General features: G+C 38.5%; 1 protein-coding gene across 3 annotated transcripts in view; it reads right to left on the bottom strand.

Moving 5' to 3' along the window:
- DNAJC13 (DnaJ heat shock protein family (Hsp40) member C13) overlaps positions 1–25084 on the bottom strand; it is a 57298-nt gene that overhangs the window by 12301 nt on the left and 19913 nt on the right. For 2 of the 3 annotated variants that reach the window (XR_003922756.2, XM_030009672.2), the window contains exons 16-44: positions 24628–24684; positions 23196–23317; positions 21932–22007; positions 20803–20898; positions 20508–20651; positions 19369–19383; positions 18778–18860; positions 17401–17554; positions 15189–15292; positions 14952–15111; positions 13860–13922; positions 13426–13527; positions 13167–13271; positions 12569–12771; positions 12024–12108; positions 11413–11567; positions 10435–10480; positions 10050–10204; positions 9225–9426; positions 8361–8476; positions 7442–7520; positions 6715–6850; positions 5387–5571; positions 3852–3926; positions 3530–3649; positions 2502–2681; positions 1416–1583; positions 711–824; positions 252–368 (exon numbers count right to left, since the gene is read on the bottom strand). Coding sequence is in view for 2 of the 3 variants with exons in the window: in XM_030009672.2 (XP_029865532.1) it covers positions 252–368; positions 711–824; positions 1416–1583; positions 2502–2681; positions 3530–3649; positions 3852–3926; positions 5387–5571; positions 6715–6850; positions 7442–7520; positions 8361–8476; positions 9225–9426; positions 10050–10204; positions 10435–10480; positions 11413–11567; positions 12024–12108; positions 12569–12771; positions 13167–13271; positions 13426–13527; positions 13860–13922; positions 14952–15111; positions 15189–15292; positions 17401–17554; positions 18778–18860; positions 19369–19383; positions 20508–20651; positions 20803–20898; positions 21932–22007; positions 23196–23317; positions 24628–24684 (3417 nt within the window). In the remaining variant the exon portion in view is untranslated. The remainder of the gene's footprint in view (positions 1–251; positions 369–710; positions 825–1415; positions 1584–2501; positions 2682–3529; positions 3650–3851; positions 3927–5386; positions 5572–6714; positions 6851–7441; positions 7521–8360; positions 8477–9224; positions 9427–10049; positions 10205–10434; positions 10481–11412; positions 11568–12023; positions 12109–12568; positions 12772–13166; positions 13272–13425; positions 13528–13859; positions 13923–14951; positions 15112–15188; positions 15293–17400; positions 17555–18777; positions 18861–19368; positions 19384–20507; positions 20652–20802; positions 20899–21931; positions 22008–23195; positions 23318–24627; positions 24685–25084) is intronic. The other variant, XM_030009675.2, reaches the window with a different exon arrangement.

The following is a 25084-nucleotide window of genomic DNA, read 5'->3' on the forward strand; positions in this document are numbered from 1 at the left end:
AGCATCTGCAGTGCAAGCTTGTAGAGAAAAGGCATTAAGACATCTGAAGCAGCACATCTTATGACAAACTCATTGTCCTTTTTAATTTATTCTGCTCCAATAGAAAGATATGCCATAACATCCTGATCATGCTGAGGGAAGCTTCTGTAAGATTTTTGTATTTTCTCCATTCTATTTGCACTGACAGATAAAGAGGAAGAAGTAACATTCCAAATGCTAGTTTCAACAGGAAGGTTTTAGCTACATCTCACCTCTAGTTGGAAGGTAGGTACCTCATTGTAGACTCTAACAAAAATCTCTCCCACAATAAGTTCCTTTGCATGGTCACTGAAGACAAAGTCAGATCCATAGCTCTTGTCACAGTCACCCTTTAAGCAGAGATAAACAGCACAAGTTCAGACAGAAAATAATCTTGTAGAAAGTGTAAAGCTATAACCCAATAATGAAATAGACAATACTTGAACAGAAAATTTAAGGCTTTTGCTAGAAGTCAGAAGCTCAAGACATACTGAAACATTACAAGAAATAAAAACCCCAAACTCTTAGGTTTTTTGTTTTCTTTTTAAGACTACTGAATGAAGGAAGTGACTTAGGAGTAGACAACAACGGATACTTGTATTAACTACACTACTGCATTACAAGTGGATATACCAAAATACAAAACAGTTTAAAAAAAATAGTAGTGGGATTTAAAGTAAAGGATATCTTACTCTCTTAACCATGCTTTCTTGTTGAGATTCCAAAAACTCTAGTAACTCAGCTCTTGTCCCATTGTTCCAGATCAAGTAAGGGTTCTCTGTGTTACTGTTCAGCATCTTCAGAGTCTAAGAAACAAGGAATGTTTATAACATTTTTGGATCATTATGCACAGTAATCAGCATGCTTCACTGCATTAGTTAATCCAAGCTCATTAACAGCTAGACCAATTTCATGAGCAAGTTTAAAGTGTCAAGTTTCCAACATACTGGAAAAACAGTATGTGTAAGTTATTTGGTACAGTATAATCTATATTTTAATTTTTTATTTATTCTGCTTCAAGCCAGATGTACTTCAGATTCTCCATCTATCTTTGACAGTGAACAGCAACTATCTGCAGTATCTCTTTGTAGATTACTTCCTTGGCACCTCTTTTGAAGAGAGCAGTTTAGCCTTTGCTCTCCATTATCATTATATCCTTGAGCCTTCAACAGTTAACTTCTTTGCTCCTATATTTGTTTTGCAAATATTATTCTATAGGGTACTGTTCCTGTCCATAGTGTTTGAGGCTAACAGCTTCTTTTCCTTGCAGTTATTCCAACTGCAAAGAAAAATCACACTGCTGTTCTCTGTATCAGATGGTTTAAGATTCCAATGTTTTAGAAGTGACCAGGTACTCCTTCCATAAATCACTAGAGTTTTGGCCAACAGATGCTTACCTCAATAGGACTGACCACAGCGAGTTTCCTTGCAATATAGGGTGTCAACATTCCAGCCAAGCTTTTCCTGATTGTTGGGTTTTCAGGTGTAGCTTGTTCTTCGGAGAGATACCCTCCAAGGCGACTCAAGGCCAGGAGACTGAGCTTTGCAAGGCTATTTGCTACCTCCTGAAAAACACAAAGACAGTTATAAAAAACCTAGAGCTTACTGAAGAAATATCAGAATGGCCAGAAAGGGTTGTCCAACACTACTGCACCACAACAAACAGAATTAGTATTCTCTATTCATCTGCATCACTAATTATGCATTGATGTCCAACAAAACACTAGGTGCCGCAGAACAGCACAATATAATCACTATGTTGTGGGCTTAATAAGTGCAGTTAGACATGAGCACTGGTAAGTAGGAAAAACTGAGGCACCAAGGTGAGCCGAAAGCTACAGCAGCTGTTTAGTGTAATAGCTTCTAACCAGACAAGGGTTCCTGCTAGCGCAATCAAATATCAGCATAAGCCTTTTATGACAGTGATACAAAAGAGTTAATAACTACAACAGACTGTTCAAAGCTCATCTCATCCAGTAGCTGAGGAAGAAATGCCATACTTAGAGAGTCACCATTTAAGGAAATGGAAGTGTAAAGCCATTTACATGGCTGTGAGGCAAAGGGACAATATTACCCTACAGTAGGCATTTCATATAAGTTCCTGATATCACTAGACAATCCCTTCAGTTGAGCCTCAAGAGAAAAAAGACTTTTTTATTCTGCTAGCATGAATTTACTTTTTTTTTTTTTTTACTGTTCACTGTAGATAAAATCTCTTGCATTAAATCTACCAGAAACTACAGGGTTTGGCAGCTTTAACATTTCAACTCAAGAACATGAGCTACTCTAAAAAAGAAACACCAAATCCCAAACAACAATATTTACACTACTACACAAAAATCCCCTCCCAAAACTGCTCTGTTAACATTATTGTTCATGTAATTCAATGATTCTAACAAGTATTTGAATACAGTTATTTTGTTAATAAGAGATAGCAAGCAACAGCCTTCGGTATTTGAAAGCATGCACCTTGTTAACATTACCTGGTGATTTGAATCTTCACTTTTCTGAATACCACTCTCTTCTAGCGTATAGTCATAGTTGAAGAGGTAACCCAGTAAGTACCAGAGAACTCCAGCTTGGAACAAGTGTGTTTGTAGCCAGTAATCTAAGGCAAAGGAGCTAACGCACTCTACTCCCAAAGAAGCTACTCGTGGTATGTTCTGAGGGAGGAAAAAAAAAATTGCCTTAGTACTTGTGACCAAAGAAAGCCAACTGTCTTCCCTACCAAAGATGTACTCTGGAATTAGCAAGTTTTGGCTTTACTAAGCAGCACAGAGATTAAAATTGAAGTAGACAGAACAACATCTGCTGTCGAAGTTAAGTGTCTGGTAGCCAAAAAACTGATTAGTCAGCATCCTTTAAAGGAAGATTACTTGAATAGTTATTTTGTATGATTAGAAAGGAGCATTGATGAACTAGTGGAAAAACAATTCAAGAAGGTGGCAGAAATTCCCAGGTGAGCTTTCTATGGCAATACATGTGTTCTGCAGGGACTAAAGAACACACAAGCATCTATGGTCAGTTACTGGTTTTGCAGTCTTATGTTTTCACATACCCCATATGAAAGTTTCCAGACAAGCTTTCCTTTCTTAATTCAGACAGAATTCAGCATTTATATAACATAAGTCCTAAAGAGCTAAATGGCAACAAAACTTGAATCCTGTTCCCAGAGTTTATGCTGATTTAGGAGTCTATCTGCTTACATAGGATCTAGCTCTAGTACTTTTATCTGCTGATTTAGTACAGTAAACCAACCAGCTAGACATGTCAGTTAAAAGGCAAAAGTAGCTAGATCTTTATAGTGATTACATTTTAAGTCCACTAAATACATTCAAATACAAGTGTTGAGAACAAGGCAGTAGAGTTCTGTATCCCATAATGATTAGCTGGGATCTTACGGAAGGATTTGATCAGTCTCTGCAATTGTCCCATCTCCCTTAAAAGCAGAACATTCCCCTAAACATTTAACAGTTAAATACCCATTTAAGCAAAGGAAAGGAGCACTTACCTTGCCATAATACAGTAGTCTACAGAGGTCCTTAATGATGTTAGGCATTTCTGTAATCTTCTCTCTGCATTCCTCAAACTGAGCTGCTACACTGTAACACTTACTAATATATCCACATACCTACAAAAAGCAGTATTTTATTCGTTCCAAGTGGAGGGGAAAATGCAAGTTTACAATCCTATTTTTTAATATATATAATCCTACATCAATATTTTATATTATATATACAGACACTTATATTTATTATCATATTATATATATACACTATACTATATAGTCTTCTGGGAAGCTGATACAATCAGTTAAAGTTGCTGCAACTTACCTGTACAGACATATCATCTGGTTTACTAGAACGAGTCAAGACTGCTACACAACGATTAAATGCTTCTTGCAATACCTGTGAGGATTGGATGATCCATAAGTTCAGTCACAACAAAAACAGAAAGGCTGGCAGAAATAAAACATTAGCTAGTAAACCCATTTGTAATAGCTAAAGGGAAACATTTGACATTCTGCTCCTTGCTCAGATGGTTTGTAGGGGCAAAATTCCTTGCAAGTGCTGGTACTAGCCTTTGGTGCTTTAGAGTTGATAGCATTCTCTCATGTGAACTATTACCTCAGTAAGTTTGCAGATGACACCAAGCCGGGTGAGAGTGTTGACCTGCTGGAGAGTAGGAAGGCTCTACAGAGGGATCTGGACAGGCCGGATCGATGGGCTGAGGCCAATTGTATGAAGTTCAACAAGGCCAAGTGCCAGGTCCTGCACTTTGGTCACAGCAACCCCACACAGCGCTACAGGCTTGGGGAAGAGTGGCTGGAAAGCTGCCCAGCAGAGAAAGACCTGGGGGTGCTGGTCGACAGCCGGCTGAACATGAGCCAGCAGTGTGCCCAGGTGGCCAAGAAGGCCAACGGCATCCTGGCCTGTATCAGAAATAGTGTGGCCAGCAGGAGCAGGGAGGTGATTGTTCCCCTGTACTCGGCACTGGTGAGGCCACACCTCAAATACTGTGTTCGGTTTTGGGCCCCTCACTACAAAAAAGACATTGAGTTGCTGGAGCATGTCCAGAGAAGGGCAACCAAGTTGGTGAGGGGCCTGGAGCACAAGTCTTATGACGAGTGACTGAGGGAACTGGGGTTGTTTAGCCTGGAGAAAAGGAGGCTGAGGGGAAACCTTATCACTCTCTACAACTACCTGAAAGGAGGGTATAGTGAGGTGGGCATTGGTCTCTTCTCCCAAGCAACAAGCAATAGGACAAGAGGAAACAGCCTCAAGTTGCAGCAGGGGAGGTTTAGACTGGATATTAGGAAAAATTTCTTTACTGAGAGGGTTGTCAAGCATTGGAACAGGCTGCCCAGGGAAGTGGTTGACTCACCATCCCCGGGGGTATTTAAAAGACATGTAGATGTGGTGCTTAGGGACGTGGTTTAGTGGTGGACTTGGTAGTGCTCAGTTAACAGTTGGACTCGATGTTCTTAGGGGTCTTTACCCAACCTAAACAACTCTGCGTTTCTAATATGAGCAATGAAAAGCCCTTCTGCTCAAGTGACTTGTTCACACTTATCTATTCTTTCACATACAGAATGCAGCAGCTCTCAATAGAGTTTTGTAAAGTACAGAAACGTCATATGTAGTTTGCTTATCCGCAGTTCAACAGACAAGCCTAGCTCCAGAAAGAGGTATACTCTGCAAAATGCTTCTCCTAGTGCATCCAGAAAAGGGACAGTAAGAATAGACAAGGTTATCAAGACCAAAAGTGATTCTCAATTGCATCTGATGTCCTATGCATTGAGGATCTAGGATTTTTAGCTGTCAAAAAGATTAAAAAAATTCATTTCAATAAGTTTCTTTCCATTTACCTCAATTCCATTTTCTCTTCTTAGTTCTTCTGCATTTAATGCTGAACAATTGACAGTATGGAAAGCAAGTTCTGTAGCAGCGGGTAACAGAGCAGATTCTTTGGAAAATAAAAGGTCATCTGATGTTTCAATGGTAATAGTCTTTATCAGCATAGGATAGCCCGCGTACTTGTAAGGTTTCAACTCTGAAAGAGAAAAAAGTAAAAGCTTACACATACGCAGAGTCTAAGCAATTTAAACGACCACATAATTATCAGTAGAAGAGATATCAGATATATAAGGACTAGGAGTCAAAGAAAACCAACACCTGGGAAAATTGGAGCAAGACTGAGCAGTCCACACAATCTGTCTCCTTGTCAGATAAGGCTGTTCATGCTAGAAGCTGACAGAGCTTCAGGGAAAGAACTCATTTAAGATTAAAAAAAGACTTATCTCCAGCTCAGCAAGCCCCCAAGCTCAGAGCATTCCAGATGATGCTTGTATGTATCCAGAGAAACACAAGTATAGCTTGCTTTGTCTGTCTTAGGCCAGGATAGTCCAACACAATAAGCCTAGAAGGACCTTTTCCAGTTTGACACAGCAATCGTATGTTTTCAATAATTATATTTTTCGTTCCTTTAGGGTTCAGCAGTGCTAAAGAACAATTTCATCTTGCAGTATGGAGCTGACTGCAAGCTGACCTACGTAAATCTACACTAACATTGTCACTGCCTCCACACAACTGACAGAGCTATGACTGCATGTGAGGTTCTTAGTTTACCATTACAATGTAACACTTACATAGAAAAACACTGTTCACTCTGCAAGACTTGTACATACCAGCAGCTGCCAGCTAGAGCCAAGGCTTAGGGTACTCTAGCTCTCCCTCTTTCCCCACTGGGCTGTGAAAGAGGTGGTATTGCAGCACACTCACCAGAAGACTAACACCACTCAATTTCTGCAAGATCGTCTCATTTTTAATAGCCACACAAGTGTAATTTGTACCCAGAATCTGCCATCTGGATGACTGAGTACTAGTGAGGACTTTCTGCATAGACAGAATTGTAAGTCTAAGTTATATATGTAAGAAGATTCAAACTGATTAGTATGGAAGCAGAGAATTTCAAAAAGCTATTCATGCTTTTTTGAAATAAGTTTTACTGCAGACAAATTTTTTTCATGGAACACAAAGTCCTACGTTGAAGCCCTTAACCATAGCCACATAATGCTGTGGCAAGCCAGAAACCAGATCAACAGAACACAGATTCAAGAAAGGAGGAGAATAAAACTGACCACAATGGCCACTAAAGAAATGAACATAAAGCATTCTTCTGAGCCAGCATGCTTACCCTCCTTATGCCTGTTGAAGAGGATGCTTTGAGTTTTCAAGATCAAAATTATGTTTTCTGGATCTGGCCCATCTATCACCTTAGCAGACTTTGTGCATAGGAACTCATATGCTTTATTAACTTTTTCAAACATATCCTGCAAATAAAGAGGAATAGTCTTAAGAGTTGCTAAGAATCCCCTAAATTACTACAAGTCTGCAGCATCAGTTTAGATGCAGATAAAATAAAGCATTCCAGGTTATTAGCCAGAACACTAGTTTGTTGCCTTATGGCACTTCAGAAAATACTCTGAATAACCTTAAGAACACAGGTTCACCGATCAGTTTGTCTCCTAAACTTTGCCACAGGCAAGAGACTAAAACTACTTACTACTTTTGTCATGGTGGAATTGACTTACAGTTTAACTGATTGTAAGAATGAGCAGAGGATGCAGTCTGTCTTTGAAAGTGAACAATAGCTTATTTAGGTCCTGTATAATTCTTTGAACCTGATGCTGAGATGTGGGTCTGACCCAATTACATCAGTTTACTGTAGAAATCCTAACATTCCTTGATTGACATCAGTTAAATTACTCATCTGTAGTATTAATCTGTATTCTAGTATTCATCTAGGGCATAGTTTTTAAAAGGCAGAAAGAAAATTTAAGTGGGCATTTCAGAATTCTTAATACATAAAACAGCTGAATTTGTCCCTACTTTATAACACCACAAATTTGCATTGTACATACCCTGCCTTCTGGATTCTTGTCTGGGTGATATTTTTGCGCCAGCCTGAAATAAGCTTTCCTGATCTTGCTTTCATCATGCCTATGAGAAAATAAGTCCCATTACACTGAGTAACATCAAAAAAAGCCAGAAAAACAAGCCTAGATTCTGACAACAGTACTCATAGTAACTGCAATTAAGTGAAAACTACAAAGCTCTCATATTTCAATTTGAAAATCCTGCTTCATCAGCTGACACTGAGCAGGGGTAATCACATGGCCACACAAAAGAAAGAAATTTTAGAAAGTATTTTAGTACCTCTTGTACTGAATACACTAAACCAGAAGGTCCTTGAAGTCCCTGAATCTTCTAAATGAAGAGTCTAAATGAGCTATAAGTGGTAAAAGTTAGTAGTTCATGATTTGTAATAAGTGCACTGTTCTTGAAGAATAAATACAAAGTGCTGTCAGTTCTCTTAAGTCAGAAACCAGTGGCAAGAAAGGAGGTAAAATATCCTAAGGATATTATCACCAAGAAAAAGCACAATATTTGGCAGGGGGAAGAAGGATTAGAGAAACCAAGTTCCACTGTGAACATAATCAATTTCTGCCACATTCTTTTCTCACTATGGTGGAGTCTAATATGCTTGTCCTGTACAACAGCCTAGTGAATGCTTTAAAACAGAAATCAAAGCATTATTTCCCCAGTTTCAGCTTATCTGAACACTTTACAATTATTCTCTCAAACACTGGAGTTGGATTTTCAAGCTTTGTTTCTTTTTACATAAAGCAATCTTCCACTGTGAAATAAGTAGGTGCTAGACATAACTGAACTGGTACCACTAATTGGTTGCAAGTACCAAGATAAGAAACTTCAGTTTGTTCAGCGTACAGAGTTTATGTAAATGTACTTATACAACTTTAAATAATGAAAACAACTTACTGGCCTTGTCCTTTGGGAAGGTTAAGGACTTCATAAGCATCATCTATTGACATGGTAGGTGGCTTCTTTTCTACCTCCTTCTTCCAAGCTTCTAGTGTATCTTTCAACAGTTTAACCTAAATAATTACAATTTATTATTGTTTCATTTATGCTGACACCAGTACACATCATCTTTTTTAATAAAGCAGCACTTTATTAATGAATCCTTATCACTCATCACCCTAAGTTTAAGACCTAATCCTTTTAACTTCAGTAACTGTGCTTCCCCCTCCAGTCAGTAAGTGATTAAGACTTTGCTTCACTGCAGTGCTGTACTTTAAGATAAGAGCACCTTAAAATTAAAAGGTTTACACAAAAGTCACATTAAAAGAGGGAGAATCACTTAAATTGTATGCAGTTCACATCTCGATACTACAAAAACTGCAACAAAGCTGCATGAGTAAGTAAAGCTGCTTAGACAGATCTAGACCATAGACTTGTATCAAAAAGATCTCAATTCAGGCAGTGTACTGATACTAAGTTAGCTCAGTTTCTTGTCCAGTGTGGACAAGTAAGAACCCAGAAGTGATGATTTCCCCCACCCCACCCCAATCACTTGAGGTTCATGGAAACACTCTGAAGTTTCTTGGATGCTTTATTTTGCTTTTTTAGTAGTCACCACAGGGAGGATATACTTAACAGGCGGTGGCTATATAGCATGAAGACTATTCTGCTTCAAGATAAAGAAATGTTTAACATATTTGCTTATGAACTGAAAGTCAGGATCAGTTACTTGCAAACCTAGCATTTGATTTCATTACAAATCCCACTTTTAGGACTCTGAAAGACCAAGAACCAAACAAATCCTAAATACTTCTTACTTACTGGATCTTTAATCGGCCAGTCTGGAAATCTAAGTGTATCACAAAGATGCTTGAGGTAATAAATATTACAGAACAGCTCATTTTCCAGTTGAGGATAGTTGATAACTGGGATAGGACAGTATTGGTAGAGTGCTCTTGTATTGCTTTGAAGACGAGGGGTGAAGTCAGCAAGATGAGCAGCAATCTTCTCTATCATAAGACGCCTAAAAGTTAAAGTTTGATTTAACACTTGCCAAGCAGTCCTCAATCCTCAGTGACAATGATTTCTTCTGAAAAAGTTTTCCTTAGTAGTTTCCCACATTTCAGAAGGGATTCAGAATAGGATTCACATCCTACTCTGTTATAAAGCTATTTCAATGCCATGAAAATTAGTTTATTAAAAACAATGTAAAGTGACATTTTGCCTTCCTGCAACACCTCTTTACTTTTTGGGAGACCCTAAAAATGTATTGTAATACTAGAAGTATATCTCCTAGACAGGTGCTGGTAATAAATGAGTAAAGTATAAAGCAGCCCACATAAATAGTGAAAGTCTCCACTCATGAAAAGAACTTAAGTATGATAGAGGCAAATGTAAAGCATGTTGTCAGATGTTCAGGGAAATATTCCCCTTCCCCGCTGCCAATTCTGCTCCCCCCGCCCCTGTTACTTCTGATAGGAGCAGAGAGCAATGCAGGACATTGCCCTTGCAGAAGGCAAACAGAGGGAAGTAATGAAACCATGGAATCCAGGTATTTTCAGCTTTCTTTAGACACGTCAAAGACAAGACCTCTTCAGCATGAGATGTAGTTCAGATTTATTTGTCCCTCTGACAGAAAACAGTTACCTCATTTCATTGCTCCAAATTGCTTCTGGAGTGTCAAATTCTCCAAGGAATATCTCAGAAAATTTTTCTGGTTCATAGTTTTCTAAATAACACACCATTGCTTCAGGAAGAATATGTCCAAGTATACTTCTTTGAACTATATCTTGACCTTTTGTCTAGAGAAGAGATCACATTGTCATCTCAATGTCATCTCAAAGGTAATCTGAATTCAGTCTTGCTAACCAAGTAGAGATCTAAAAAACCCACCCACTTTTCCCTTATAGTTCTTAAATTCCAACTCTTGAGAACTTAGAGAAAGAACAAGCATCAAGTATTGCTAAAACAACTACAGGTGGTCTGCAAAACTATTTGGAAACAGAGGTAGTTACTTTTGCAATCTACTCACTTCTTCAGACTTGAAAGCTTGTTTTGTATGTGTGTATTTCAAAAACCTAGAAGAGAAACAGCAGTTATTTTCTGTTTAATTGATACTTAAGGCACCTTTGAAAGATAAGCACACCAACATAGCCCAGCTGGCAAGTCCCATTTACTTTGATATCAGAGTAACAGCAACAATTGAATGAATCTCTGTACAAAGTCTATCAAATCCTTGGGAACTCCACCAAGTTAAGCACTCCCATGTTATAAATATTGCCTTATGTTGATCATTTCAGTTTGAAAGTCTTGTTCCTGAAAGCTTGTTTTCTTCACACACACACACAAAAAAAGAAGCTGATACAGACAGACAACCTTTCCCTACAAACCTCTCCCTGCACCCTTAGATCATCATTGCAGGGATGAAACAAGATGATCTTACACTAACTGCTGACAGTCGTGTTACACTAGTCATCATGTAAACATGCAATCATTTCCCAATGCATTTTGCTATAGAAGAGACTTAACTGGAATTGTACAATAGCTTTTTATGAACTGTTGGATTTAGAGGAACAGTACTGGAATGAACTGCAATAGCCACCTGCACATGCAGTGCATCTGTGTCAGGCAGTACAAGCTGACTTAACTGTTTTAGGCTTCAATACTAAACAGGGTATTAGGTTTTTCCACCACGTTTGATACCCAATTACTATCAAAAACTACATTAGCATATCAGTAACCTATATTAGTACTCTTTAGCGCCTATAATGATTTGTTAGTCTACATTAAGCCATGCCTAGTTGTACTGTTAGAACTACATGATCAGACATGCTCTTGTTCCCTCTCTATCAGGGTCATAAGCAATTCACTTCAGTGACTGACTAGACCATGTGGAGGCAATTCTAGACAGTGTTTGCTTGCAATCTCATGTTGGTTCTAGCAAGCCACACTCTGAAGCATTCAGAGCATGACTGGTCAAGAGGTATTTTTAGCTATTTTTTTTCCTCACCTTGCAATAGGAAGTACATTGGAACCCGTGTACATCATGATAAAGAAGAATACTCCACTCAGATAAAAACGAGGTAACTGAGGGTTATCTTGCATGACATGAAAGAGCAATATAGCAACTTTTTCCACAAGGATAGGATCAAAAGTCAGTAATAGCTGAAATCAAACACAAGCATTTACATTAGCTGCTTGAGTAGTGCAAGTTACCTAGCCAAAATTGAAGTTTTAACTAATTCAGTATTGGGATAAGCCAGTAAACTTACAAGAATTTCAGTTAAAGAAACTTCAGCCCAAAAATAACAGGTTTGAATCACAGAACATTTAAAGTTGGAAAGGACCTCTGGAGGTCATCTTGTCATCAAAAGCAGGGTCACCTACAGCTGTTTGCCAAGGACTATCTCCAGATGGCTTTTCGGTATCTCCAAGAATGGAAATATTTATTAATATTGAAATTTGTAACACCCAGTGAAATAAACAACTGCTTGTCCAGAGATCTGCAGAACATTACAGACGTCATTTGATGTGTTTGTCCCACTTAAAGTATTCACATAGGGAAGATGGTTGAGTAAGTCAAACTTGCTCATCCAGATACATTTTCGAAGAGTTGCTTACCTGAGTGATATGAGGAAGGCAAGTACTATCTGACAAAAGCCTTTTCACTCTAGGCAGAGGTCTTATAATGGCATTGTCTTGATCCCTAAAAAATAAAGCAGCACAGCAGTAAGCACACATGTGCCTTTTCTCTTTCAAGAATGAACAACTTCATTAAGCCATAAGTATCAGGCTATTGAGATCATATTCAGTGTCTATTTTTTTGTTAACCTCAAAGTTTGTTGTTAGACTTGATAAGTGTGGCTTAATGTTACACATTAAAGCAGCTTTAAGTTAAACTAGAGCCTGCCTGCAAAAGTGAGACTACACTGCTGTGCATTAGAAACACACATAGCTTGTGCATTCATTCTTGCAGTCCCTTTCACAGTATTAGTATTGTCTCATTTACAAACTCTCTATTTGCCCGCAGAATTAATTACTACTACATAAGAGGCTCTTCAATACAGTTCATTAATGTACTGCTTGGTTTTTAAGAAAAGCTTCAAGACAGAATTTATACGTCTGCCAGAGAAAATTAACCACTTCTGCTGAAAATCAGTGTTTACCTGCTGGGAAAATATCCACACATTGTGATGAGCATGTTGAGTACAAGTGTGGCAAGGTCAGTCTCATTCAACACAGGCTGGCCACTGGCAAGCAAGCACCACTTCAGCTGAGGTATGACCTGTAATGGTCGCCAGCCATCCATACCTTGAGCCCAGCAACGTGTTTTTGAAGTCAGCTTTCCACTGTTCCATAGTTCCTGCATCTGTTGTGAGATTAGAGATGAACTTAGTTGATTCAGCATTCAGAGCTACCTTTGCTCCTAAACATTCACACTCAAGACAAGCTTTTAACTGCTGTATGGCAGACTACTATAGTTGCATGAAATTCCAACGTGTTTATAACTGTCAGGAAACATGAAGTAAAAGTTGACAGATTAACTGTAGCATAATTGGGGCATGGAGGGGTAGGCAGTCTTACCAAAAAGGCTGTGGTTCCTGGCACAACATCAAGTCTCTTATCTAGCTTTAATCCTTAAAGAGTTACTTAGAGAATATAGTTTAGCATTGTTTACAGTTTGTCCTCTCACCATTTGAAACACACCCAGTCACCAGGATGAAAATAATTTGTCAAGTTAGAGAGTTTGAAGCTGACAGGTACCTCTTGAAAGCTGTAAGGACCACTCCTTTCTTTGTCAGCATTGCCAAAGTACCATTCTTTCTCACTCTCCCTCTTCATATCAGGTGCCGCCTCAATCACATTGCTCTAGAAGTTGATGTTTATAAGAATAGCTTTAGCTTCAGTGTAAATATCACATTTCTACAGGAAATGTGAAAAGGACATTGATTTTTTTTTTTTTTTTAAGAATTGTCCTCTTAGCAAAGCAACATATGAGTAGTAAGAAACGAAGGCCACATACCTGCAGAGGGACTGTAGCTCTGCTTGTGTGAAGATGTGCCAGAGTAAGCAGATCTACAAGGATTCTAATGCCATTTGAATCCATAAGGTCCTTCACATTTTTCTGTTAATGGATAAACTGAGTTAACACCAGCATTTTCTAGACAAGAGTTGTTACAAGTACTGAACAGTTTTATTCAAATAAGTGACCATGAGAAAAGTCAAATCGTTCTCTGAACTGACTAGAATGGTATAATCACCACAATATCTACACATTTCCTTCAGCTTTCTCACCAGTAAATAACTACCACATCCCAGAAAGCTGTACCAAACATTGTTTTAAGACTTCCTCAAGACTTGAATTTTTGCTCAAGTTAACACTGAAAGACTAGTTCAGACCATTTTATACAGCTGAAAGACCAATAAACTACTGTTAAGTGTACATGTCCACCTTACCTTATTAAGGATCAGCTTGTTGAGAAACAGTATCAATCTGTCCCGTTCAACTCTGTCAGTGCACTATTGCAATGGAAGATAACAAGTTAGTATTTGATAGCACATACTAGAAGTTGCCTTCAAAAGTCAATAGTTGCACTATTTACTTCTTCCATGCCCAGGATAAAACTGCTGATTATTACATGTCCAGTTTCACGCACAACTAATAAATGTAGTTTTCTGCCACTGAGGAGGCAAGGCCTTGTTGCTTTCCATCCCCTTTGTTGCTCTGAGTCCGACATTCAAACCCACTTTTCTGCTAAGTCTGTTGTTCTAAAGATACAACATGTAGATTCCCCAGTGAGCCAGTTAACAAGTACAAGAGAAAAAGAGAATGCTTTCAGCCAGCAGACAGATTGGGTCTTTGGTGTTACATCTCTGGTGAGACTATCAAGAGTCAAGGCAAAATAACAAGACTACGTTGGTTCAGTTTCACTTACAATAGCCATATCTAAAACGCATACTGACATTAGCAAAGAACCCTTTCTCCAGACTGCATGGAAATGTATTTTTGCAAGCTGCATCAGTTGTCAGACATACCTTAACAGACACTTAAAGGACAAAGTAGATACCACTAAAAATCTAATCCATCATATGTGCCCACCTAAGGCTACCATTTCATTAGGTCTGGGGCTGTTGCTACTACTCTTGAAGTCAGTACTTCAAAATAATGCAACATGGAACAAGGTTCTCCTCTTAAAAAGCTTTGTGCTTCTGCATTTTTCAAAAGCAAGCACAAGATTAATATCACACAAAGTTCCTTCACACTATTTCTGTACAACCTGAAAACCTGTTGGCTAACAAAATGCAGATATAAAGATACTAGTTTGAAATACCTTTATGATCAGCAGGTTTTTTTAGTGAAACTTCAACTGAATCAAGGGGAGATACTAGGAACACTTGGTGACAGCATAGGGGTGGAAAGTATTCATGCTGCAGCTTCATACTCTGTAAAACCAAAACTCTGGTTTCACAGCAACTTGAAGGATGTGCACGTATGTTGGACTAGCTGTACGTTAACTATTGTATCAAGTAATTTTAAATAATTCTTACCCTTTCCAACATCCCAACAATGTACTTGGTATCAGAAAATGGTCCTATTTCTTCATGACATCTTCCATAAACAATGGCCAATGCTTGCAGACATAAGCATTTCATATTCACTTTTGGGGTAAGCAAGAAGCGATGATAGAGTTCATTGAAGAATTCATATCTAAGAAAGATGAGATTTTAGTGAAGAAAACAAAACAAAGACCTTGAGAATGAGATACGATCTTAATAAAGTCTCACGATTTTTTGATTGCTCCACTTTCTTCAGTTTCATCTTCTTCCAGTAGCAATCTTAGATAATAATCCCCTATTTTTATTTCCTCAGAAAGGCACTCATATTTTACCTGTAACACAGAACAAGTTACTTAACAGTAAACACTGTTTCTCCTTCATTAAGTTTATTCTTGCATAACAAGACTGTACTTGCTTGCATCCATAAACTCAACAAGGTTAGCAACCCCTGCTACAGTCTGAGGAAGGCTGAAATCTGCAAGTTTGCTGTTAAAGAAACACACATCTACAAAATACGCCATAAGCTATTGTTCCTCCCCAGAACAAATGATGATTCAGTAACTCAAGCTTTAGTAAGTAGTTATTCCATTGCAAGATATTTCACTCATTGTTACTACAAGTATGAAACAGAAGCATGATGTAATTACTAGTTATACTTGCTGTTATGCTGGGTAATAAAAGCCTAGAGGCATCAGTATACACACCAAGAAGCTGAAGTGAAATTGCACAATGACAGCCATCATTAACTTCAGAGCAACTACATTACATTTCACCAGATGCCTCAATGCTCAGTGGTTTTAAGCATTTGGCAAGCACCACATTTAGAGGTACCACATAAACATACCACAAAAGCTGCTCTGTACAGTGGTTTTTCTTATCTATAGTTTGCAGGCCACTGTCATGAGGCCACAAAGTTATCTACAGATTTGACCACAGCATGTGATTAAAAGACATCCCACTAACTAGTACACTTCCAGAGCAACCTCAAGCCACTATCCCCCCTTGGCAAAGTGACAGGTTCCACAGCTGGCAGAGAAGCCTTTGTCACCACTATGTAGTTAGTTCAAATACTTACACCATAGCCTGATAAAGTATTCATTTAAAATACTTAAAAGCAAATCTGAGACAGCAGCTGTTCAAAAGACACTGTTACAGAAGCCCCCTGAAGCCAGTCCCAAAGCATCCTGGGCTGTAACTGCAAGAATGCAGTGATACATTCCAGCAGCATAAGCCACATAAGAGACCAAAGTGCAGGTGGGAAACCTGTATTACTAAGTTTCAGACCTGTACTTTGGTTCTGCCCCAGATAGGACCTCTAAAGTACAGAGATAGAATTGGGATAGCAGACACTGTGGTGCCCAGAAGTCCTGTGCCTGACCCATACCTGAAGAAAACTTTGAAAGCTAAATGCCCATGCAAGAAATGCCAGTCCAAACCCAAACTTAGCTATTTACTGCATCAAGGTAAGAACTGATCTGTAGCTGTGTGATAGAACTATTTTATGTATGCAGCTTATCCCTTTCTCCTAAAGCATTAGCTTGATGTCTTGCAATTCTTTGCTTTACCAGAATAGTCAACTGAGAATTCCTCAAAAGCAGCAGTTTACTCATTTCATTAGTAGTCCTCTGCTCAAATTTCAACTAGAAAACTGTACTGTGACAAGGACGGCATTGGGAATATCTAAGAATATCTTAGAGTTGAATTCAAGTGTGGCCTTGATTTGCTTTAGCATTACACATTAATTAAAACTGTGTGGAACCATAACAATACTGGAGATAAGAGTAGAGTACAGAAAGTGCCTACTAGCACATTACTTGAAAACATCTTGCAAGTTGTTTTGAGAAAGCCAGGTAGGACCATACCAATTGCTCTGCAGAAGCCCGAAAGGCTATTTTAACTTTAGGTATTGCTGTTCCTAGAACATGAAAACAGTATCCTCTATAATTTACAGAGCAGTGTGGTTTTAGCCACATAACCTGTTCAGGGTTTGGCAACCCAGTATTTAACAGCCTTAGCATCACTGAAACATGATGGAAATAAAGACAAGGAACCTGCTATCAGGAAGAAGTGACTTGTGAAACTACCCAAAACAAGTCTGACAGAGCACATTCAAGAACAAGTATGACTTATCTTAACAATTTAACACCAACTCTTCTCTTTTCCTCTTAATGCAAGAATACATCAAGGGTTCTGATCAATGTTTCATCTCCACAGTGTCATTTGTCAGGCTGAAGAGGTTTCAGTTTTGCCAAGTGACACTGAACAATAGTACCTGTTCACAGCCTCAAGCCTTAGCAGTTTATTCCATAACCCCAAAAGAATTCTAGCTTGCAGAAGGGATTGTCAACACAAGATTCACTCATGTAGTTATAGACAGAAAAGTGACATTTTAAGTAGACATATTTTACATATGTAGTTTCTCCTACGGTGGGTCTTTTACCTCAAACTCCTGATGGTTCCATGAGATAACATTAGCACTACCAAGTTCTCGGTCAATATTAAATGCTCTCATCTCAGACTCAAGAGTATCTCTCAGTTCTTCCCGTGTTTTGAAGTTCCAAATCAAGTTTGATCTAGCGTGATCCTGAAGAAATCTAAAAAAGAAGTCACATAGTTTAAATCCCACAAAACATCATCTGAAAGGCAGACAAGACTCAGCTGGCAAGCTAGGGAAGATTAGCATTAGTGGACCTTAATTAGAAGGCACTGAGTAGTGGTCTCTAGTTTGTTAGAGTAATTATGGGTGTTCACTTGTATAGTGCTTTCATAGTCATGGAGGTCAGCCTAAACTAAAGCATACCTGTTGTCATCCCTTTTGGCTCAATTTGTTATCTGCATATAGTTGATGACCAGGAGATGCACAAGCTATTCATTGTATCTGCCAGTAAGGGCTACAAGTGAACAATAACCCAGGGCAGCAAACATGCACATACCAAGTGTATATTTTTTAAAAACTAGTTCATGCAGGAAAATAGAAGTTGATGTCTCAAGTGTCACAAGACAGTCAGTAGACATTCTTCAGCAGCAGTTACAAAACAGCCTTTGGATCCAGAGACTGGCTGAGAGCAGCACTTTAATACTTGAAGTTTAGGAGCAGGCAAATTTTCCTTTCATGCAACACTTGTGCAGAATGGACTATTTTTGACCTTTAGAAACATTAAGCACTGAATCAAACAGTCAAGTTTATTAATTTCCCCAAGCTTGCTTTCATAGTTTCTTGAACAGTCAAGCTTTACTAGTCTATTTAACATAAAACCCCCAGCCAAAGTGAAACGATAATCCCTTTTTTCAGATGGAGGCCCCTCCATTGTAAACTTTGGCAGTTTTAAGAACTCACAGGTAATCAAGCTGTATTTAGGACCTGTGGCACTATTTGAAATCCCATATCCATGTGTTTTCCTTTTGCCTGCCTTCAGCTCATTTTTATTCCAATTCAAGTTAAAACATCTTGAGTAGCTTACAGGTTGATGCAAACACCACAATGCTTTTCAGTGCTACTTTGCTTAGCCTTCGACATCATGCAGATCTGCACCTGCAGTTTGTGGCTCACTCTTCCTTTTGATTCAAGGGAAAAGAGGATGTAGTTTGATGACATTTAAGAAGCTTTCCTAATTTCCCCCTTTCCTAAACACAAGCGAAATCCTTAAGCATACCTTAGAATTTCATTTTTCGTAAGTTCCTGTTACAACGCACTTGCACTGTTTCAAGGCAGGCAGAAATAGGAATCAAGTCACAGCAACTCAGAAAATATTAACAAAAATATCCAGCGAGGCAGTAACTTATATCAGAGACCATCATATTAATCTTAGTATTTTACCTGTAATAGAAGAGATCCCAGTTTGCTTCTATTTTTATTCTTTGGCGTCGTTTCCTTAATATCACTGGCTTTTGAATAATGTTCTGCAAAAGAGCCAAATTTAAGAAGTTAGTAGAAACAGATACTCCCCATTTTCCCTTTTTAAAATAAGCAGCTGGGGTTTTTTATTCCTTCAAAAGCCACACTAAGTTAAGTATCATTAATAAGGTCTCCTTTTCTAGCAAGTAGTAGCAACAGACTTTCACAAGTGTTATTTACAGGAAGTTAAATCATGCCAGAGAACCTTTCAGCTGTTTAACAAGTCATTCATTTAGAAGCAAGTTAGCCCTGAGAAAGGCTTCATTCCTATCACCATAAGCACTCATCAGCTCCAAAGCTGATAGAAGGGAAAACCCACAACAAGAATGCTTTGCTGTTGAAAGGAAATAACTAGAGCAAGTCACAGAAATAAGTCAAACCTGACTTAGCCACTGAAAGGTTCCCTAGTTTGATCAAGCACAAAATCAGTGTTATACTTTACATGAAGTACCACATGCAAGCAGAAGTCTGAGCAACATAATCCATACAAGTGGCAGAGATATACAGACTTACCATATTGTTTCTGTCCTGATTGTGATGGAAAGTTGGAAGAAAAAGAAAAGGTACATTTAACAAGCCACAGCCACCGAAGTAATTCAAAGTGGTAATACCAAACTTGCTACTACCCTTTCCAAGCTACACTTGCATACATTTACTGCAAAATTAAACAGCTCAGAATATCTAGACAAGATGTTTAAAGTACAATTTGCCCTTCCACCACTGTTTCCCAGATTTCTCCATTAATACTTTGTTTTGAACCTAGTTCACCATTTATTCCAGAAATATTACCTGTCAAAATTCTGCACGACTGTCCACATCAAACTTCAACTAGATTTTACCAAGTTAAGGCTTCCCTGAATTAAAGCTTATTGTTATGTTAAATCAAGCACAGAGACAGGCATTTTCAATACTCTGCATTGTCCTTTTCATCCTTCCTTGCATATATAATAGCTTGTTTCACTTTCAGAATGCATAAAAACAAGCTTAGTCAGGAGACTAAAGAAAGTTAAGGGAAACATCTCATGATTCAAGAAGTCTGTCATACAGAACATGACAATAAAATGAAAGGAAAAAGGAGACCAACAGTAAGAACTCAAGCAATGCTTGAGCTATCCTCTTATGAGATCAAAACAGTCACACTTCAATCTTAACCATGGTTTATGTATAGTCTTATGTTGCAATTTAAGCATTAAGATACCTATATTCAAGGTAATACTAAAGCTTCTTCAAGCAGGTTCCATAACTAAAATGCCACTAGCATAAAGAATATCCATAGTTTAAATGCAGTTTAAAGCCATGTGGTTTTGCCACATTAGGGCATTTCCTATTCTCCTGTATAATTACCTTGGAAGATACGCACATAAGCTGCAGTCCAATTTGGTAAGTTGGGCTAAAGCAAGAAGCAGCCAAACCTTAATATGTATGCTGAATGAATCCATTTGCCTGCTTTACATTCTCCCTGGAACCCATTTCTAATCCAAGATGAAGATTAGTAAGAGGCAGAGAGTTTACTAAAGGAAGCAGAGCTATGAAGTTTCTCACATTCCTACACTTCTATTACTGTCAAGCTTCCCTCTAATTTCATGGAGTTGTAGGTGTTCCTTTCTACACTTAGTTAAGTTGCTGTAATGAAGAGCTTCAAATACTTTTACCTCTTTTTGAGCTATGCCCATTCTATCTCTCCAGTGCATCAAGACTAGATCCACCTTCTCTTTGGCAAATTTTTCAACTTCCTTCGCAGCTTTTCCAGCCAGTCTCTGCCACTCTGGCACTTTATTAAACTTGCCATACTGATCCTGCAGAATAAATCCTATTAGTTATTTGCAGTTGCAGGTCTGTCAACATGTTTGATGCAGGTCAATGCTACAGTCAAGGGTCTGTATTAGAAAAGTCACTAAGACTGTACATCTATATAATAGAGGAGGTAAGACAGCTACATTTACTTACAGTTGCAATTTTTAAGTTATCTCTAACATGCATCCTATCAGCATCTTTTTCAGGAACAGGATCAGCACTGTCAAGGTATGCCAGCAAACCTGGTGGCTAAAAACATTTAAAACCAGTGTAAGCACACACGTGGCTACTGGAACAGAAACCATCACATTAGGTAACAAGATAATTTCTTTAAATTACAGATTTCAAAACAGAATTTATATCCTACTCTAAAAGCAAAGATGTACAGCTAAGCAGCTTTTTTGCTTTTATTAGTGAAATGCCACCATCCTCAACAGGACAATTCAATAGAGGCACATCATTAACTTCGGTACAACAGAGGTCTTGCCTATATCCCATTTCTTAACTGAGCACTTAATGAAGGTAAAGACTGCAGGAAGAAAAGAGTTGAACCCACAGCAATTGAGGGGGATGAATATACTAACACCAGAATCTATCCATATCCTCTGATATGGATTGACTGTTGCATGTGACATTAGAGATGGGATAGTCTCATTTGACTAAGCCTTCCTGAAGATAGTCACCAAGATCAAGACAGTTTGCTCTGCCAGAAATGAAGGAACTGCTATTTTGAATTTAAAAGTTGCTATTTTTCCAGATTTAGTAATTCCTTACAACACTATTCTTTGAACTAGTTTCACTGAAGTAACCCAAGCAAGAACCTTTCAGGAGGCTGTAAGGGTGAAAGAACATGGGAAGTATTAGCTAATATATAAATTTAGCTATGTTATAAGCAAACAAATTTGGACAGGCATGAAAGCACAGACAGAACTCTTGCCTTAATTTTTAACTGGAACTAACTATTAGAGACTATGTTTACTATGTCTCCCACATCTTTTTCCTTTTAATAAAGAAAAAAAGTCAGACACCTTATTTTTAAGCTGTGTATTATACACCATTTTACAAGTGGCAGGAAAGTAACAGAATACTTCAAGAATCTGAGATGTTTTGTACTAGCCATCAATATCCTTCAAATAGCAGATGCCAGAGTGACCTCCCAGGCTAGATTTCCCCCCTGGAGGGGAAAGGGGATGTGTTTACTATATAGACTATCCCAAGTTTTCTAACACTACAGGCTCTCAGATTTTATTCTTTCCCTACTCCGTATCCCATTTTTACTCACCAAGATGCGTTTCAACAAGTTCATAGCAGTTTTATTCTCAGCTGTCCAGAGGCCAACCAAATGTCTACTTAACTGCCTGAAAAAGCCATCAAAATAACAAACTGCAAGTTAGTATTTTAAACAGATTTTTAAACCACTAAACTGACACCCTCACCATGCTGGTGAAATGAAGATGAGCAAGAGCTTCATGCTCTTAAGTGAGTAAGAGCACAAAGCACTATACTGTTCCAGTTCAAGTATATACTTGGCATGCTTTAAAGTGTGGCCTTTAAGAAGCTCCAGTGAAGCTAGTGGAACAGTAGCAGCACATGCTTTTTAATCTAGACCTCAAAAGAACACTTGAACAATAGAGCAGAAACTAAACATCTAATGACTAAGTGTAAGTTTATCCAGTCAATCTTACATTACAGTTAAGAGTCTAGAAACCATCAAGAACTGTTAACTGCTCCACTTGAAGCTCTTAATACCAGTTATTGGCTAGGAAAGCCTTTCTGGGAGCCTGTCTTCTATGCCAACTTTCACTTTCTGCCAACATTTGTCACTAGGGTTCTACTGCATTGAACTGAAGTGTGACTTACAATTAAGTCATTAGTAGCTCCAATCTGAACTAATATGACAGACGGTTTCATACTAGCTCTCTCCTGAGTGACATACAGTGGCAACAAGTTCCACTTGTCACTACATTGCTTAGCAACTCTTTAAGTGCCTCAGGACCATGCAAGTTAAAGCTTCTATAATATTGTATTTGGGTGGAAGTAATTGAATTATCACTCATCTTCCTCAGCACGCCCTCAGGCCCAGTTTCAAGAGCTCACAAGTTCTTCTGACTGCTGAATTCATGGAATGATTTCTATATAAGGAGACTTCTCTCTCAGACAGGATGGGTGACCCTAACTGCATGCAAGATGTCTGAGGTGTGCACACCAGGATTTATACAGTTGTATAATAAAATTAAACTCTTTTACAAGTTCCAGACATACTAATTGCCTTTTCTTTCCCTGAATGTTTTCAGAAAAAAACAAAAATCAAAACTTGAGCCTTTAATGAGTAACCAATCCAAGTGCCATTTTGGCAAAAAAATAATCGAAGGTTCATTAAGTGGCTACAGTCTCAACTGAAGCTTGCTCTACTTAAACATACCAGCTGCCGAAGAAAACATTCTCCTAAAGAACTGCAAGTTCTCTTCCCTGACCTCCCAATGTTTCTAGTGTTAGCTAGGCCATTAGACTTTTTAAACATAATATATCAAGTGAGACTGACATACCTATTTGTAAGCATCCTCTGATCTGTGCTTATTGTAAACATAGCAGTGTGCAAGTGACGAGGTAAGGCACCTTCACTGAGGGCAAGATCTTGCATTTTGGTAGCAATCTCTTTGTCTCCTTCCTTTGGAAACAGGGCAAGATGATTACTAAAGAAAGAATCTTAGTTAAGCTGCTTTTATCTTAGTCTACAGTTCTAAGGCCTTCTTGACCATCAATTATGTCAACTAATATCCAAAAGCCAGAAGCTATAGTATGATGGGCATAAAGTGCAAGTTCTCAACAGCAACTGATCAAAGTTGTAGTAAAGCCACAGACCAGATTAATTGGTAGTTATATTCATAAGGTCAGTAACTGGATAGGACAAGATGCATGGCTCCCATCATAGGTCAGGAGGCTGGTAGTACATTTACCAGTACCATTTCCACACTGCAATTGCAAATTAGGGTTAAACAAAGAATGACAACCACAAGTAATTGCTTGATGCTTGACTTTGGTAAGCAGCAACCATTTAAGAATAACTGGTGCTGTTCAGTTTAGATAGCCACATGGATGAGACTGTCACTCAGTCAAGATACATTAGTTACAATGAATAGTGAAGAAAAAGGTTTCGCTGCATTTTTACTTCCCCATGTCCCACTATAGTTCAAATGATAGTTGTAATGAACACCATAGCAACTTTTAGCTAATGTTATCAGGTATATCAGTGGAAACTTGCAGGTCTATACAACCTCTATTTCAAGTGTTCATTCACTTCCTTTCCAAGAAAGTACTAGATGCATTTCAGATGCATAAGCCTTTGTGATATGATGAAGCACTAACTTAAGCCCTGAATTTCAATGCAGGAAGTGTTGAGAGTCAGTTCACAAGGTCACCCTGCAACAATCATGAGCAGCCCTTGAGAAGTATGGACTTGGTCCATACATCACGTAATATAGAAACTAACAAAGACAAATCAACCTTTGTTGAAAGCAGAAAGAGCCAAGAGCAGAGGCTTACATCACTAGTCTGCTCTAGGACACTACTGCCTGCTAATCCCAGTCCCACTCCATCTGGAAATGTATCCCAGGAAATATGGCCTCTCCTCCTTGAGAGGCTCTCTTAAACATGCAGAAGCCTGGTGGCTCTGAGGTATGTGACTGAGCTACATACAACATTAACAGCCAAATCTTGACTGCAGTATGAAACATGCAAGGCACTACCTACTGTCTCAACTCACATGCCTTCCCAACCCCCAAGCGTAAGATAAAGCAAGTTGCTATATTAAACCACTCACAATTAAGCAGGTGTCCTGTTCCTCACCTTCCCCCTTCCCACCATCCCCCCCACCACCACAAGCTAATATAACAAAATTCTATTGGCAAGCAATTGCACTTCCGAAACAGACTATACATATTTAGTATGCTATCCCAGGTAATACTAATAAAATCTCACCTCTATTATGGCCTTCATTACCAAACCTGCTCCTTTCACAATTGCCATGGAAGGGTGCTAAAATAGAACATTGACAAAATTATCCAAGTGCAAAATTTGAAGATTAGATCATCTGATTCAGTTTCCTTAACTCATCTACGTGGCTGTTTTACCTCCAGTTCTGGGCAAAAGTTAGTATTTCAGTTTTGTGAAAGCTAGCCCCAGAAGAGTTCCTACTTTACACCTTTAAACAAGAAACTCATGTAAGTATCAGATGGACTTCTTAGCACTGAACAGCAGTATATACCAGAGAAGCTGGAATAATGCTGGGGAAACTGACACAAGCTGACACTAACCAAGCAGCAAAAGAGCATACTGGTTTTACAGAAATAATTGACATTTTAGCTAAAAATCCTAGAATTCTTACAGGTTTACTACTCAATAGGATGTTACTCTTTTGTAACTCTTTTAACTCTCA

This window comes from Aquila chrysaetos, chromosome 3 (assembly GCF_900496995.4).
Source record: "Aquila chrysaetos chrysaetos chromosome 3, bAquChr1.4, whole genome shotgun sequence".
NCBI lineage: Eukaryota > Metazoa > Chordata > Aves > Accipitriformes > Accipitridae > Aquila > Aquila chrysaetos.